Source organism: Metarhizium acridum (assembly GCF_019434415.1).
Source record: "Metarhizium acridum strain ARSEF 324 chromosome Unknown scaffold_31, whole genome shotgun sequence".
Classification (NCBI taxonomy): Eukaryota; Fungi; Ascomycota; class Sordariomycetes; order Hypocreales; family Clavicipitaceae; genus Metarhizium; species Metarhizium acridum.
In genome coordinates, this window is record NW_027094018.1 from 1,079,126 (window position 1) to 1,094,623 (window position 15,498).

At 50.5% G+C, this 15,498-nt stretch overlaps 5 protein-coding genes across 5 annotated transcripts; 3 read left to right on the top strand and 2 right to left on the bottom strand.

Annotated features, from left to right (window-relative positions):
* Positions 1 to 1,261: 1,261 nt before the first annotated feature.
* Positions 1,262 to 1,612, top strand: J3458_005160 (uncharacterized protein; the record flags this gene model as incomplete). Its single annotated transcript, XM_066118633.1, has 1 exon — positions 1,262 to 1,612. One exon carries the CDS (start codon positions 1,262 to 1,264, stop codon positions 1,610 to 1,612), a length of 351 nt encoding a protein of 116 aa, XP_065976153.1.
* Positions 1,613 to 2,777: 1,165 nt separating this feature from the next.
* Positions 2,778 to 8,892, top strand: LTE1_1 (Guanine nucleotide exchange factor lte1; the record flags this gene model as incomplete). Its single annotated transcript, XM_066118634.1, has 4 exons — positions 2,778 to 3,065; positions 3,238 to 3,699; positions 3,848 to 5,517; positions 5,561 to 8,892. Exons 2-4 carry the CDS (start codon positions 3,284 to 3,286, stop codon positions 8,890 to 8,892), a joined length of 5,418 nt encoding a protein of 1,805 aa, XP_065976154.1. The 5' UTR covers positions 2,778 to 3,065; positions 3,238 to 3,283.
* A 1,516-nt stretch (positions 8,893 to 10,408) lies between these two features.
* RPS0_1 (40S ribosomal protein uS2) lies at positions 10,409 to 11,461 on the bottom strand (the record flags this gene model as incomplete). Its single annotated transcript, XM_007811749.1, has 3 exons — positions 10,409 to 10,632; positions 10,713 to 11,161; positions 11,292 to 11,461. The coding sequence occupies 3 exons, from the start codon at positions 11,459 to 11,461 to the stop codon at positions 10,409 to 10,411; spliced, it is 843 nt and encodes a 280-aa protein (XP_007809940.1).
* Positions 11,462 to 11,767: 306 nt separating this feature from the next.
* On the top strand, positions 11,768 to 12,931 carry J3458_005163 (mitochondrial 37S ribosomal protein uS15m). The gene is made up of 2 exons (XM_007811748.2): positions 11,768 to 11,890; positions 11,969 to 12,931. The coding sequence occupies exons 1-2, from the start codon at positions 11,845 to 11,847 to the stop codon at positions 12,880 to 12,882; spliced, it is 960 nt and encodes a 319-aa protein (XP_007809939.1). The 5' UTR covers positions 11,768 to 11,844; the 3' UTR covers positions 12,883 to 12,931.
* VMA6_1 (H(+)-transporting V0 sector ATPase subunit d) lies at positions 12,718 to 14,480 on the bottom strand. Its single transcript, XM_007811747.2, has 4 exons — positions 14,339 to 14,480; positions 14,198 to 14,286; positions 13,246 to 14,132; positions 12,718 to 13,184 (listed from the first exon to the last, which is right to left on the bottom strand). Exons 1-4 carry the CDS (start codon positions 14,368 to 14,370, stop codon positions 13,101 to 13,103), a joined length of 1,092 nt encoding a protein of 363 aa, XP_007809938.1. The 5' UTR covers positions 14,371 to 14,480; the 3' UTR covers positions 12,718 to 13,100.
* Between the last annotated feature and the right edge of the window lie 1,018 nt (positions 14,481 to 15,498).

Here is a 15,498-nt window from a genome sequence, read left to right on the forward strand (position 1 = left end):
TGGGAAGATGTTGGGCTGCCACCCGGTACGGAGGAGGGCAGCAAGCCTGGAGATCGAAACGCTGGTGGACTTGATGCGAGTTGGCCGCGTATGTACTCCGTAAGCGTATCTGAAATGCAGGTACCCTTGTTCGTGTTTGGTGCAGTACATGGGCGTCTGGGTCGCAGAAAATGAGGGCAACGTAATCGGCCGAGATGATTGGACGTAGTGGCAAGATATTTGAGACTTGGGAATTTGTTTGGGGTGCCAGTGCGTGTCTGTCGGCAGTGGGGATGAGCGAATCTCCAATATATGACGATGCGTCCGGCAAATAATCAGGAGATTGTTGGTTTTATGAGGGGGGGATATTGGAAGCACTTAATATTGGTGTTTCAACTATAAATACACTGTGTGATCTTCACTTGATTATATGCAGGTAGTTTATATCCTTCGACCAGGATATGAGGTATGACAAATGTAGGAGTGTATTACAACGTCGGTCATTTATGAATTTTGATGCACATGTTACGTTCACTTTGATTGCCCCTCAGGTGATTTCCATAGATGGTTACTTATTATTACTAGTATTCGATACGTGCAGTACGCAATCGGCTCGGCTCGCTCAAAGCCTTGTACCGTATTTCGTACCGCGCAAGGTGTCAGGTACAGTCGCTGCAGCAATTGGGCACCAGGCAATTTCCCAACTACCTCCAAAAAAGCGAGATGGAGCTTGATAAGCTACGTACCCCTTAATTTATTGCTTTGCCTCTGCCACTGGACGTACCTCTTCTACTGCTCACACCGGTTCTCTACGCTGTAATTCTTTTCCCTCTAGAAAATACGCGGAATATCTACTAGTTTGTTGGTTCTTTTGGCAATATACACCTGACTCGGGCAAGTTGGGACGTCGACCACCTGTGGATAGATAACTGGCCGGGAAGACACAGAAAAAGAAACGACGATGACAACTGGCCTCCGTAGTGGAGATGACCGTTGCCCTTGTTAAGCTGAGATCGTAGGTTGCCAACGGTCGAGAGCAAGGCATGTAGATTGCAGTAAGTGTTTCCAGCTGTAGGGAGTCATTGGTTTGTCATGCTGTACACTCCATACTTGCTCCGTATTCAAACCCGGCGCTGATGCCGTCACCGTCGTCGCGGCATATGCAAGTTTGAGATGCACATGGTCTGCGTAGGCAGCCAAGCATTGCGTGTTGACAGGCATTGTGGCCGGGTTCGGCAAAACCTTGGTGCGTCCAGGCGCTCGGGATCATGGTGGACTATTCATGAAGTTTGAGTATGCAAGCGAGACGTCAGCGGCAACGAAAAAGGGAAGCATTGGGCGTGGATGGGCAAAGTCCCTTTGCCAGGCATTTTTGCTTTTGGAACGTCTCTGTATTGAGGGGCAGTCGATGTGTGGCCGCCCCTCTGCAGCTGTGATTAGGATGGGTTGGTTAGCTCTTGGAATGATATCTCCTCTGGTTGTTCGTGCTTGTATAAGCAAAATTGAACGAATCATTGATGGAAGCTCAGCCGAGCACAAGGTACTCGGCATTACATTTCAAAGACCCGACACGGCTCCCCTCGAATCTAGAGCCAGGGAATTAGCGACAAAGACTGAGCCTCAACCTATTTAGATCCCCGACCGCAAGGTTGGGAAACCCGGACGGGATATGGGATCTGCAGCCAAGCTGGAACTCGTGGCGACTGGTTTCTTTTTGTCTTTCAAAGCCACACGCATCTGGATACATCCTCGGTTTTGAAAGGAATGTGTTTGGTTGGCTAAATGGAACAATCAGTCGATGCCATGAGTGGGTGTGCGGAAGCAGGGCCTACATCTTCAAACATATCAGACACCACAGGCAAATCGGCTTTGATCCTGGGGCTTTTGCATGCCGAAGTGGCTGGCTCGATGCTTTTTGTTGATGTCTAGCTGCTGTGGTTTCGTTGCATTGAGTGGCTGGACGCTCCCTTGACTCCCCTAAAGGTTTTGAAGCTGGTAGCGTTTCGACAGCTAGCGGCGCGGCCCATCGATGGCGCTCGCTGTGGCCCGCCAATTACATCTCGCGGTACGGAGTATTCGGAACTTCAATGCTCGGTTGTTGAACCAGACTGTTCTGGTCCCGATGGACTCTCGGAGGCGCCCTGCGAAATGCACCAGACGTCACTTGACGTTACATAGCCAACTTGTAAGTTGCCCGAACGGGGGGACGTTAGGTTGAGTACGCAACTGGCGGCACGAAAGGCTGGCGGGTCAAGGGATAGGTTAGTCTTTGATGTGGTCATTGTCATTTGTTGGATGTGCTCAAATGCCCATGGTAACAGGGAACGGGTTCAGCCTACCACTTGGATGGAACGGGCCAGACCAGCAAGTCCAAGCCAGTTGCTGCTCAAGTGATGATGGGCGAACAGACCAATTCGCCCAATGTCCAAGGTTGGTTTACCAAGCATGGTGACCAAAGGCAAGGGTGATGACCAGGGATGTCAAGGTTGGCCACACTGTCACGGCCCAGAGTGTATTGTACGGTGGAGAGCGGAGAGCGGAGAGCACATTGCACTCCGTACGCGGAGTACATGTACATGTACCTGCACCTGCACATGGTCAACTGGTTGCTGGTGTTTCGTACAACACTGTCAGAGCACAAAGCACTTGACAACTTACCAGAGCACAGACGTCGAGAAGTGTGTGTGTGTCAACAGTGCATCCCTGTTGCGGGTTATGCAGGTTGCACAAACCGCGCAGCCTCCCTCTGGCCCTTGTCCCCCATCCCCTGCCCGCATCTCATTAATGCCCACCCATTTGAGCTTGGCACCTTGCGCACTTCCCCATCCCAGCACCGCAAGACGCGAGGCGAGGCTCGAGAAACAAACCAACACTGCACGACTCATCCCGCTTCTGACCTTTGTCGACTACCAGCCTCTTCTCCCTCAATCCCGCGCCGGCAACTTGATGCGCCGGACTCTATGACTCGACCCTGCTAACCTGTTCACGCCGAACAAGGCAACATTTGATCTCTCGTCGGCATTAGCAATCCATGACGCAATCCTGACTCCGGGCCAAGGGTTGCTGCATGGCTTGTCGAATTCAAGGTACGTTGACCGCCGCCGTCCTTTCCAATGGCGATAGCAGCTACCCCAAAGAGTGAGACGCGGTGGTGTTGTGGCTATACGCGACTGAGTCTTCTATCTGTTTGGCCTCAATATAACTACCAACCAAGCACGAGTCCTCATTGGCCTCATGCTGATGTTTCTTTGATCATAGTGTCGACAGGCACGACTTCCCAGCCTCGCGTAACAGCCGTTTGTCAATGGACGCCGCCGACCCTCTGGCCCTAACCAGGCCGTCAAAACCAGGCCTGTCAACTTCGAAAAGCCTCCGACGGACTCATTCGCGAGCACAAACGTCACCAAAGCGCTTGGCTGGAAATGATGCAACGGCGAGACGAGTATCACCTCAAATAGCATCCTCTTCCGCAAAGGAAACCCCCTCCTCAACTCTACAACCTACGGCAAGGAAGTGGACTGCCAGAGCCATTACCCGGGGCGGTTCGACGGCCTCCAAGCCCCTGGTTCCCCTCTCAGAACGCCGATCTCAGGAAGAGAAAAAGCAGACAGAGGCTGAAACTGACAGGTGGGATATTGCACCAGACGGCGGTTCAGCTGGTCGTGAGGGACGTCAGTTTACAGTAGCCAATGTGGGGAACAATGGAAGGATATATTTAAGGTAGGTTTGTTGTTTGGTGTTCTCCGTCGATTAGAGTTGGGGGGAGGGTATATAAAAGGGGGGCCGGAGCGCCTTAGCAACTGGGTCCCAAATATTTCCGTATCTGGTTGTAACGGTTCATGATGGAATGCTAACTTGCGGACTTCAGGCCTAGCGTACGGCCTGCTCACCTACGGTACCCTCAGCCAAACTTTACCTTTCCCATTACGCCACCAAGCACGGCTGTAGTGGATAGCTGGAATCCAGCCGCGAAGACAAGCCAAGACGACAACAAGGAAGGGGATGATAGTGAAAGTAACATTCAAGCGACGCAATGGACCCCAACGACGAGCGCAACACCACTTGCTGGTGACAGACCGATCTTGGCAGACACCGAGACTCCCAGTCGACCTAGACGACACAAGCGAGCCATGTCGGATAGCACATTGCACGAAGTGAGCGCCGGCAAGGAACAAGAATCCCATGCTTTCAAAGTATCCATCTCCAGGTTAGGCGATCGCGACGAGCATCGGCCCCGGACCACGGACGACCTCGACGCAATGACTGGAACTCCGGTGCTCAACGTCAACATACCCTCTTGGCGCCTTGGAACACCCCGCTTCAGTATTCGAGGCACTCCAATGATTCGAAGCTCTTCCTATGCCCCGACTGAAGACTTGCATTCCAGCTCCTCATCAGACCTCAAATCTTCATCTCGAATTCCCAACGTGCCTATTCCAACAAATTCAACAAGAAAGCCTAGTCCTTTAGCAGTTCCCGAGCATTGTTCCCCTCTTGTGGCTCAACGCGGAGTTCCTGGTTTGCCATCGCCACGTCTCCCACGTCCGATGCGGTCAACATACATTTCAACACACATGGTCATTCAACCAGCCATGTTTACTGATTTGACTTTGAAACCAGCTTGTGACAATCGAAGCATTGTCCGATACTCCCCTGCAGGGGCCGTAACAGCAGCAACACCACCCCGCCTTGTCGCCGAAATAACGTCCCCTTGTTTTTTGGACTATGAACTTATTTCCGACTTCTTCCTCACTTTCAGATCATTTCTCGAAGCGACTGACCTTCTTCGAATGCTGATTGCCCGCTTAAGATGGGCGCTGGATCGTGATGACGAGATTGGTATGATTGTCCGTGTTAGGACATTTGTCGCCCTTCGACACTGGATATTGAATTATTTCGTGGACGACTTCCTTGGCGAATACGGCCTACGCGTGACGTTTTGCAATTTATTGAACGATTTTGTGAACGAGCTTTGTCAAGACATTGTCTCCGGTAGAGTTCAGCTAAGAATTCTTGCGGAGCTCAAGAAATGTTGGCGCCGAGTTTGTGCACAATACTGGGATGGTGCTGAATTTGATGATCTGCTTGGTCCAGAGGTAGCCATTACGCCTGGTGGCATTGCTGGTAGTCGAGATCCCAGTCTGGATCCATCCGCCTTGGAGGCACAGATGATAGGGCAACGACGGACACCACCACCTCATGCTGTACAGCCTCTACAAACCTCTCCTAATCCTAATGCCGTCTCTTTGCCCGGTGAGATTCCCAAGGCGATGCAAATTGGGGACTTCGTGGTACTAGACAATCGGCCTGGGACTCCCGACAATCACACCGGGGATCCCGTGCACTTGGAACACGGCCCCAACTCGCCGCACAGTTTGGCCAGTATGGATATTGTATCATGCTCGTTCCCCAGCAAAAACACGCGAGCTCTGAATTCCGAACACCACTCAGTTGATGGCTGCGCACCCGGTACCTTCATCAGTGGGCATTGCCTCTGGCCCGATAGCAACTACACCAAAGGCGCTGGTTGGAAAGCGAGTTCGTCCGACGCAGACACACAAACGTAATAACAGCCTATCAGGTTCCTTGCGGGATCATAACTCTGATAAGGCATCCTCTCCCGATCAAGAGGCTTATACAACTGCGCCATCTGGTGGGAGTCTTGTTCGCGGTAACTTGCTCCCGCCTGGCCATGCCTTTGTTGACGTCGAATCTCACCACCGCTACAGCCACGCTCACCGACAGACAACCATAGTTCAACCAAAAGGGCACAATTTCTCTAAAGAAAGGGCACTGGGTGGTGCCATGTCTGGTCATGGTATGCGCAAACTTCTTCGCGGCGTCCGCAAGGCCTTGAAAACCAGAGGTCAAGGTCTTTATTCTGGCCAAGCCAACTTGACGGACATTCCTACGGTTGGTCCTCGAGGTGCGACAACAAACCGACTACCTGGAACAGCTGTGGTTCCCCAACAGCTCGCCCGACACAATGGCTCACGGCCCCCTGTTCGGATTGATCTTCTAGGAGCAGAGGTCGCTGAAGATTTCAAAAAGGCCATCCGTGAGGAGGAGGCGGCGTTGGCTGCAGCCGCCGACAGTGAACAGCCTGATGACGTTTCGTTATACCCGCCAAATTCTGCGCCCTTGACATCAACATATCCTAATTATTCGGCTGCTCATATGGACTCTTCGACACTCGATGCCTTAGCATCGAATCAGAAGCAAAGGCCAGTTAGTGACATGGGAATAACGGTTGGAAGCAAGTCTATTGTTATTGTGGATGATACCGTTCCCTTCGAAATGCCCTCGATTCATGGAGCCTTCGGAAGCGAAAATCTATCGATTGATACTTTCGCTGATTCCTTTATTCATCGTGGTACCAACCCGACTCCTCCAAATACACCGCCAGAACAATCACAAGTGGGTGGAACACCTCGACGGTCGTCATGCCTTCTCAATCAAGACATCGGAAGACCACCTCTTGTAGAGGAAGATATCTTGCCTCCGTTCATTCCAGACCTAGCGACATTAGAAGGCAGCCAGAGTACAAGAGTTTCGGAAGATCATGTTCGACCACCGTTGGCAGGAAAACGCCAAAGCAGACAACACCCTCCCTTAAGTGGAGGCGCAGTTCGCCTTCATAGACGAACTCGATCATCAAAAACACACCAATCTCTCAATTCGATATTGCATCGCCGGGTCACTTCTTTTGGCAGCGCGTCAATTCCGCCCACCATTCAGAGTTTTGATGCCACCACAGCCTCGTGCGAACTAGACAGCGTTCATGAATCTCAAGCTTCTATGCCCGCACCGCTTCGTGTTCTCCGGCGGCGACCCGGGGGGAATTTGAAAGCCGCTACAAACGTGGGCGATCTTGACCGGTCCACAGTAAGACGGTCGCAGTCCGTGGGTTCCTTGGCAACTTTCAGCGAGTCTATTTGCAGCTCGTGTATGCTAAGCACTCGTCCCAACTCTGCTGGCAAATCCGATCAATCAAAAGGGCAGGCAACTTCGGGCCGTACAGAAGTTTTTTCACTTGGACAGCTCACTGAGAAGCCTCAAAAGCGGGACCTATCACTTTTCAGCACGCATTCTTCCAAGCCTATCATGCGACCATCATTCGAAGCTGAGGCTCAAAAGCTAGCACAAATCCCAGATGAAGAAGATGACGGCATCGAATCGGCGCTACTGAAACTGGAAGGGAAGTTTCCTAAACGAGCTCTCAAACTTTCCATTATTGGCCAAAGTCCAGATGCCATCAGAACCGAAGCGAAGGAAAAGGGACAGCAAGAAGATGTTACCAATGGCAACGATCCAGAATTTGATACAGAAAATGCGAACGAGGCGAAGAGGCTGCACAATATCGAGCCGTACTCGATGTGTCAACCTACAAACCAACCTGAGCATTTGCAGGTGGTTCCGCTGGAGCAGCAGTCTGGGAAAGCTGATCGTGAAGTAAAAGTATTGAGTTCCTTCCTTTCTGTTTCTGAAGCTTCACGCGATTCCTACTGCTCGATACCGCTTCTGGAGCGAGGGCTTGGTGATGAAATCAGTAAAATTTCTCCCCGGACTTGGACTGACAGATCCATTCTCCGAGCCTCAGACGATGAAGACTCAGGTTCTGAACAAGAGCAAGTCAATGACCCCAACGACGCTACGCATTCGTCGTTTGATTTTGTAGAAAAGACTCACAGCATTGAGAGAATAAAGCCTGGAGAAACAGTGCCTTCAATCAAATCGGGAATGGAAGACGAGTCCTTTTTGCGAGATGACAGCGCAAATAATACAGACCTGTCTTCAGAATTGTCCGAGGATGAGCTTCGTCCTCGGGATATCGGACGCGCCAACCCTCTTTCAGATCACGGCCTTTTTGCACATCCTCTGGCACAAGATCCTATCGACCAGAGGCCGAAAACAGCTTCAGGGCAGATGTCTCTAACCCAGGCCTTATCAATGACTCCGAAGGCTTATGATGCTGCTCGCACTTTCAACACATGGCCTAGGAAGCCACTTCCCCCAACACCTGAACTGACGCCGATTGTAGGTTGTCCTGACAGTCGACGATCCACTAACGAGATGGCTCGCTGCAATGCGTTGGTTGACGCTGCCAACCCTGGAATGTCGGGAAGCCCCAAATTTTCTGTCCACTTGCCATTCATTCTGGCCTTCGACTCCGACACCTTGGCCCAACAGTTTACTCTAATTGAGAAGGATGCTCTGAATGAAATTGATTGGAAAGAGCTGATTGACATGGACTGGAAGAATTCTGCTAGCAGCCATTCTCGGTCATGGGTTGACTTCCTGAGAAATACAGATGCACAAGGCGTCGAGGTTGTGATTGCACGATTCAATATAATGGTCAAATGGGCCATCTCAGAGATTGTTCTCACCCAGCATGTCGAAGAGAGAGCTAGATGCATCATCAAGCTAATTCATATTGCGGCCCATTGCCGACGATACCGCAATTTTGCAACTCTTGCTCAGCTTACGATTGCCCTGTCTAGCAACGAAATATCTCGCATGTCCAAGACGTGGGACCTTGTGCCAGAAAATGACTTGAAGACGCTCAGTGATCTTGAGCTTCTAGTTACTCCTAGCAGAAATTTTCATAACATTCGGCAAGAGATGGAAATGGGTTCACATTCTGGCTGCATTCCGTTTGTTGGCATTTATACGCACGACTTGCTTTACAATGCGCAGAAACCGTCCGAGATTGCAAGTTCGCCATCAACCGCGCCTCTCGTCAACTTTGAGCGGTGCCGCATTGCAGCCTCTGTTGTAAAGACACTCCTCCGTCTCTTGGAAGCCAGCACTCGATACACATTCCAGCCGATTGAGGGCGTAACAGAACGATGCCTTTGGATTGGAGCGCTTAGTGATGACGATATCCGAAAACATTCTCAAAGCCTTCGGTAGATTGATTTTTCTTCCTTGGCTTGCTATATATTCTGTTTGTGACAGAAACGAACAACTTCCCAACTACCATCAAGCTAGCATTGTAATACTCCTCACCGTATTGCAATGCGTAATGAAGATACTTCCGATTCTTGCATAACACGGCACCTGATGCATGGGCTTGATATTCCTTAATGCTATTTTCTTTCCCCAATACCCTCGTTTCTTCTTTCTTCGAAATGTACCCTTAAGCACACGGCCGCCCATCTAGCGCATGATTATTTTACATCCCATACCCGGAACAGGAAACAATTCATTTCTATTGATATCCCACGGCCAAACGGAGTTTTCCATTGGCCATACACACATAGTGGCTAAGGCGTTCTCGCGTTCGATTTTATACATTTTTTCTACTTTACACAGACAGCGACACTTTTATTCTCTCTCTTGTCTTTTAACCATACAACGCTCGAAGTGTTCTTTTGTGACCATACTGAAGCGAGGCGTTTTCTTTTGCTATATACCTCTTTGTCACTTTCCGGGATGGATAGGGAAGGATTGAACACATAGCAGTGGGATCGACGGTGGAGGAGGACGGCAGCGAGTGATAAGACTCGGAATTTTGGGAAAGGAGGACAGGGGCGTAATATACCCATTACAGCACATGAGAGCGTCCTAGGTAGATGGCGGTGAATGCACAGTACCACCCCAGAATAGGTGGTTGTCGAGGCCTTTATTGTACGCTCATGAAGTTTTTTATATTGAGTATGCAAAGAGCCATAGTGATCGAGGAATATGTCGAGAACGCAGGACAGATAGGTATTGTGAATGGTCAGTAATGATATTGTCCATTTAATAGGATACGAGCTAGCTTGTCTTGTGCCAAAGAAAGTCCAGGCCCAGCTGTAGAGCTATAGAAGACGTAACGTCCAGCGCCTTCATTTAACTTGGTAAATGCCGCTTGGCCCAATCATTCCAGATATTCAGATTTACATTTTGACCCGAACCATCAAAAGTATGGCAGGAAAGCGTCACGGCAAAATAGAATAGTCGAAGTGGTTTAATGGTAATTTTTTTTAGGTCTTGTACGCCTCAGGAGACGAGCTAATAGCCAGCTTCACGCAATCGAAAATGTGTCTAGGAAACAAAGGCGGGATAACGGTCAAGTCCATCCCTTTTGGCCGCACAGGGCTTTCCCTCTCTCCTGATAAAATTATTCTTCACAAATAACCACTCCGCATCCTTGTCGTCTCATTCGGAGCATGTTTTGAAATCACACAAAAATGGAACCAGGCAGGACGAAAAAAAAGTGGCAAGAGTGAAGAACAGAAAAACAGGGGAGAGTATCTTTCCCTCATAAGTGCCAACCAAGTCGACCAAAGAGTCCAAGACAACCAAGAAATTTATTAAGTTCTTGCTTAAGCCTGGAACGCCTCCGATGACCTCGTTACTTTTTAACCATGTAGTCTTCATTGCTGTTTTACCATTGGGTTCCGACGTCGTTCGACCCGATGCCCTCGGCAGAGTCCTCAGGGGCCTACCACTGAGACTGCTCCTTGGGGGGCTCGGCCCATTCGCCGGTGCCAGAGGCAGCCCAGTCGCCGCCCTCAGCGCCATCCCAGGTTCCAGTGAAGGCGGGAGCGGAGGCTTCCCACTCACCACCAGCGGCGGGGGCAGCGGTCTCAACAGCGGCAGGGGCCTCTTCCTCGGCGGGCTTCTCCTCCTCGGCCTTCTCCTCGGCCTCGGTATCAGGATCGCGGTCTGGGATTGAGAGTTAGTAAGACGGGACGATATACAACGGTATACGAAGTAGCTCGAGCGCAGCGAGGAGAAGAACATACAGAAGTACAGATCGGGCATGACATCCCAAGGGGTCTCGCGATTGTAGATGGTTCCACGGAGGCGCAGGACCTCACGAGCAAGCAACCACCAGATGGTACCGATGGCGTGGCGACCCTTGTTGTTGGTGGGGATGGCAACGTCGACGTACTCAGTGAGGGAGTCGGTGTCGCAGAGGGCAATCACGGGAATGTTGACGTAGGAAGCCTCCTTGATAGCCTGGGCGTCGGTGCGGGGGTCGGTGACGATAATCAGGCGGGGCTCCTTGAAGGAACGGGTGATGTAGTTGGTGAAGGAACCGGGGGTGAAGCGACCGGCGATGGAAGAAGCACCGGTGTGAGCGGCGAACTTGAGGACAGCACGCTGACCATAGGGGCGCGCAGAGATGACGCAAATGTCGGCGGGGTTCTCGACGGCCACGATGATACGCGCAGCGAGGACGATCTTCTCCCTGGAAAACGTATGTTAGTATTGCCATGTTCGATTGATGAGAGTAGCTTTTTAAAACGAAATGCGCAAATTTGCGCTGCAAAAATTACTTGAGCATTCAGTATCCGCCCAAATTGTCCAAGTGAACATACCAGGTCTTGCCAATGTTGATAATGTTGACACCATCAGCACGAGTCTTCCAGAGGTACGGCTCCATGTGCACCTGGAGGTTCTTGCTGCCAACATGGCATTGAGCAGCCAGGAGCATCTCAATGTCCTGGGTGGTGGCGTTGAGCACCGACGGCAGGTTGTTGGGGGCCATCTTGTCTGATTTTCTTCCTTTGGACGTTGGACGTGGGAAGCGGGTGGAAGAAAAGGTCGGAGGTTTCGTGACGGATCGTAAGAGGTCGCAAATCAAAAAAGTTCGCGAGAATCCTCACGAATTTGCGAAAGTGTGTGTGGGTGGCAGCCCTGAAGGCGCTAGAGCCAAATTGGACTAGCCCTCACGGTGTGGACAACTAATCACGTGCATTATACGCTAGCCTGTGTTGGGAAGTTTGTCGGGTCGGACTCTGGGTCCTCCTGTACGCCGTAGTGCTCAGGGACAGGGAAATTTTGAGGATCTGACCTAACGTCGAAGCAGCTGGAGGTGATTCGCCTTGCTGGACTTTTTCCAATCGTCCTTGCGAGAAGTCCCAAATAACCATGCCGCCCAGATTTGAGGTGCTGCAGCGCCTAGGCACTTTCAACGGTAAGGACATTTGTTATCGCTGTCAATCTTCATCAAATTGAATGCCGTTGGTGATCGCTAACGATTGCATGACAACAGCGTGTCTTCGGCCAACTACTCGAGCAACAACCCCCAATTTCCTGCCCGTCATTCAAACAGCCAATCTGTCACAGAGAGAGAAGAAACGCAAGGCGAAGCAGGATCCATACAAGTGGGCACAGGCGCAGCAACGGAAAAATGCAAACCTCAAGCGACGCGAGGAACTCCAGAAGCAACGGGACGAAGCATGGGGTAATCCCGTGTTGGGCAAGACAACTCCATTTCTTGAGTCCCTTGATACCGCTGGCCAAGTCGGCCTCAGCGAAGTGCCCCGAGATGCCAGCGGTAATCCTCTCCAGACGCCCCATGAGCTGCCGACGACTCCGGGTCTGAGAAACCACTTCCTTACCGATGCCGAGTTGGAAGAAGCGACGAAACACGCCTTCACGCTCAGCAAGCCTATGGCGGCGATTGTTGGCGATCAACTAAGCGACGCAGCCTCAAATGAGGCCAATATCGAGAAACACAAGCAGGACCATGCCAAGGCAGTGGAGGCTTTGAGGCGGATCACGTCCTTGCGGAATGGTAGCGCCAAAGACCGCTTCCACGCAAATGTTCGCCGCCTGGTCAACGAGTTTGGTCGCCACAGGACAGACAAGTTCTTGAAGCCTAAGCCGCAATCTATTTCGCCAAATACCACACCCATGCCAGATCGTGCAGGCCCCGACACTGGCAGCTCCGAGGTGCAGATTGCCATTCTCACAGCAAAGATTCGAACTCTCTCCAAGGCTCTTGAGATAAACCGAGGGTACAAGGATGTTCATAATAAGCGAAATTTGAGGCTGTTGGTTCACCGCAGACAGAAACTGCTGGCATATATGGAGAGAAAGGAACGGGGAAGCGAGAGATGGACACACATGATTGAAAAGTTGGGCCTCACGCCCGCTACCTGGAAGGGCCAGATTAGCTTGTAAGAAAGGCTGTAGAATACTATACTCCTATTTGTACAATATTAAAAAAAGAGCCACATGAGTGGATAATTTGCTTGTCCACATTTGACTTCGTCAGCCTCCCCCAATGTTGCGCCAAATGTTTAAAAAAAGACCGGTCCTGACTTGCAATTATGAGCTAGTGCGGTCAATATACTACAAACCATGCTAGTAAACATCAAACAAAAGACTCTAAGGGTTTATCAAAACACGCTAATAAAGTTGCCGATGCGATCCTTCTGGTTTTGGGCTATGCACTCGGCGATCCATGTAATATTTCGGATTTCCTATCTATCGTTAGCACATCTTCCTCAATTTAAAACGGAAATTCGCATTATTGCGACTGACCTGTTCTCGAAGTCGGACCCACGCATAGACAATGGCATAAGTGAACTGCCTGGTGAAAGCACTCTTTGAGATTTCCATCTCTTTCTGATAAAACATGTCTTCTAATGTCTTGCCATCAGAAGAACCGCCACCCATATTACCAGGTCCAGATGAGCCGCCGAGGGAGGCAGCCTCAAGGAACGTCTTGTAGTCATGAACACCGTCGACAGCCAGGCGAACACCCTCGGGGTCATCTGCACGAGAGAGCATCAGAGTGCCCTCTGGGTACAGCCTCCCAAAATTGGGGTAAAGTTTCTTGCGGTCTGCCTTGGACAGCTCAGTGCCAAATGAGTTGAGGGTAATGTTGATGGCTCTTCGGTCGGCCTCGAACTCCAGGATCTCCGACATGACCTCTGCTGTTGGCGTGCCAGCCATGTCAGGATGTGAGTTGACAAAGTGGTAGAAATCCTCAAGGTAGTTCTTATATAGAGTGTTTCGTACAATCTCAATGTTGAGCTCGTCAAGGTCTTGGTGGCTCAAGCTACCCTTGAAGTAGGCCGCAAGAGGAGTCTCGATCAAGACACTATTATACAGTTCCTCGATATTCGTGGCAACACAAAGAACGGGCATGGTCTCGAACCATCCCAAGGGGTGACATCTGTCCAACAACTCGCGGGTGTCTCGCTCGTGAAGAGTACCAGTAATGAGAAGGGCAACATTGTCAACCATGTAGCCGTAGGTGAGGTAGTCCATGAACTTTGCAAGTGAGCCAACAGCATTGGCTCGGAGATAGCGAAATTCAGAGACAAGTTTGTCGGTTGTCTTTGCGGCAAGGCTAGATGTTGACGGGTTGGGCGGCAGGGACGCAAGAAAGTCACCATAGGCAGGACCAAGTTGAAGCTTGAGGTCTGTTCTGGAGTTAGCGCACCAAGCATGCACAAGTATAGAGATGCAACAAGAATCACGATCATACCATCGATAGTTTCGCACTGCGTCAGATTATTGTAGGCTGCGCCGGTGAGAAGGCCATTGCGGTAGCCTCGGACGATGCCTTCGACGTAGCTGTCACGGTCAGTGGTGCGTACAGACTACCTGCCAGATGAAGCGAACCTACCCATTGTTGACATTGAAGAACAAACCCTCCATCTTGCCTGACGTCTCTTGACTCTAATTATCTAGTTGCGAGGCAAAGGAAAACAGCAGCCGTCGATCAGGATGCGCACGAGTGGATGTGACTGTCGTTACGAAGAGTAGTGCTAGTACGTGCTCTGATGCTTCTCTGAAGCGCCGCTACGCAAGTACGGCCCGCCGTAGCCTGTGTCGCCAGCCCGCGCCAGCCTGCGCCATCAAAGCCAACACTACCACGTGAGTTTGTTCAATGGTAGGCTCGGCCGGAGTTATAGAAGCGCCGGCGTCCGGCTGGATCCCTCCCACTACTCGTGCCACGCCCCACCATTAGGTAATTCAGCTACAGAAGCTCTCACCACCTATGGTGGTGCTTATCACCAAGGCGGGCACATTAGCAAGGCGGGGACGGACAGAGAAAGAGGACGAGGAAAAAAGAAAAGAAGAGGAAAGAAAAGAAAGAAAAGGAGAAAAGAAAGGAGAGAAAAGAGAGGAAAGAAGAGGAGAGAAGAAAAAAGGAGAAGGAGAAGGGGAGAGAGGGGAAGGAAGGAAAGAGAAGGGGGCGGAAAGGGGAAAGAAGAAAGGAAAGAAAAAGAGAAGAGGAAAGGAGAAGAGAAAAGAAAGAGAGGGGAGAGAAGGGGGAAAGAGGAGGAGAGGAGGGAGAGGGAAAGGAGGGGAGAAGAGAAAAGGAAGGGAGAAAGGAGAAGAAGGGAGAGGGGAAGGGAAGGGAAAAGAAGAAGAGGGGAGAAGAAAAAAAGGGAAAAAAGAAGAAGAAGAGGGGAGAAGAAGGGAAAAGGAAGAGAGAAAAGAGAGAGAAAAGAGGAGAGAAAGGAGAAAAGAGGGAAAGAAAAGGAGGAGAAGAGAAAAAGAAGGGGAAGGAGGGGGAGGGAAGGGGGAAGGAAAACGAAGAGAGAGGAGAGAAAGAGAAAGGAAGGAAGGAGGAAGGAGGGGGAGACGAGAGAGAGAGAAGGGGAAAAGAGAGGGGAAGGGAAGAAGAGAGAGAGAAGAGAGAGAGAAAGGAGAGACGGAAGAGGAGTATGAGTGAAAGTATAAAAATATGCTGTAAGTCTGTATGTTTAAAAAATTAAAAAAATATATATAATTTTAACTATATTATATTTATTTTAAGTATTTTTTAAAAAATAAAAT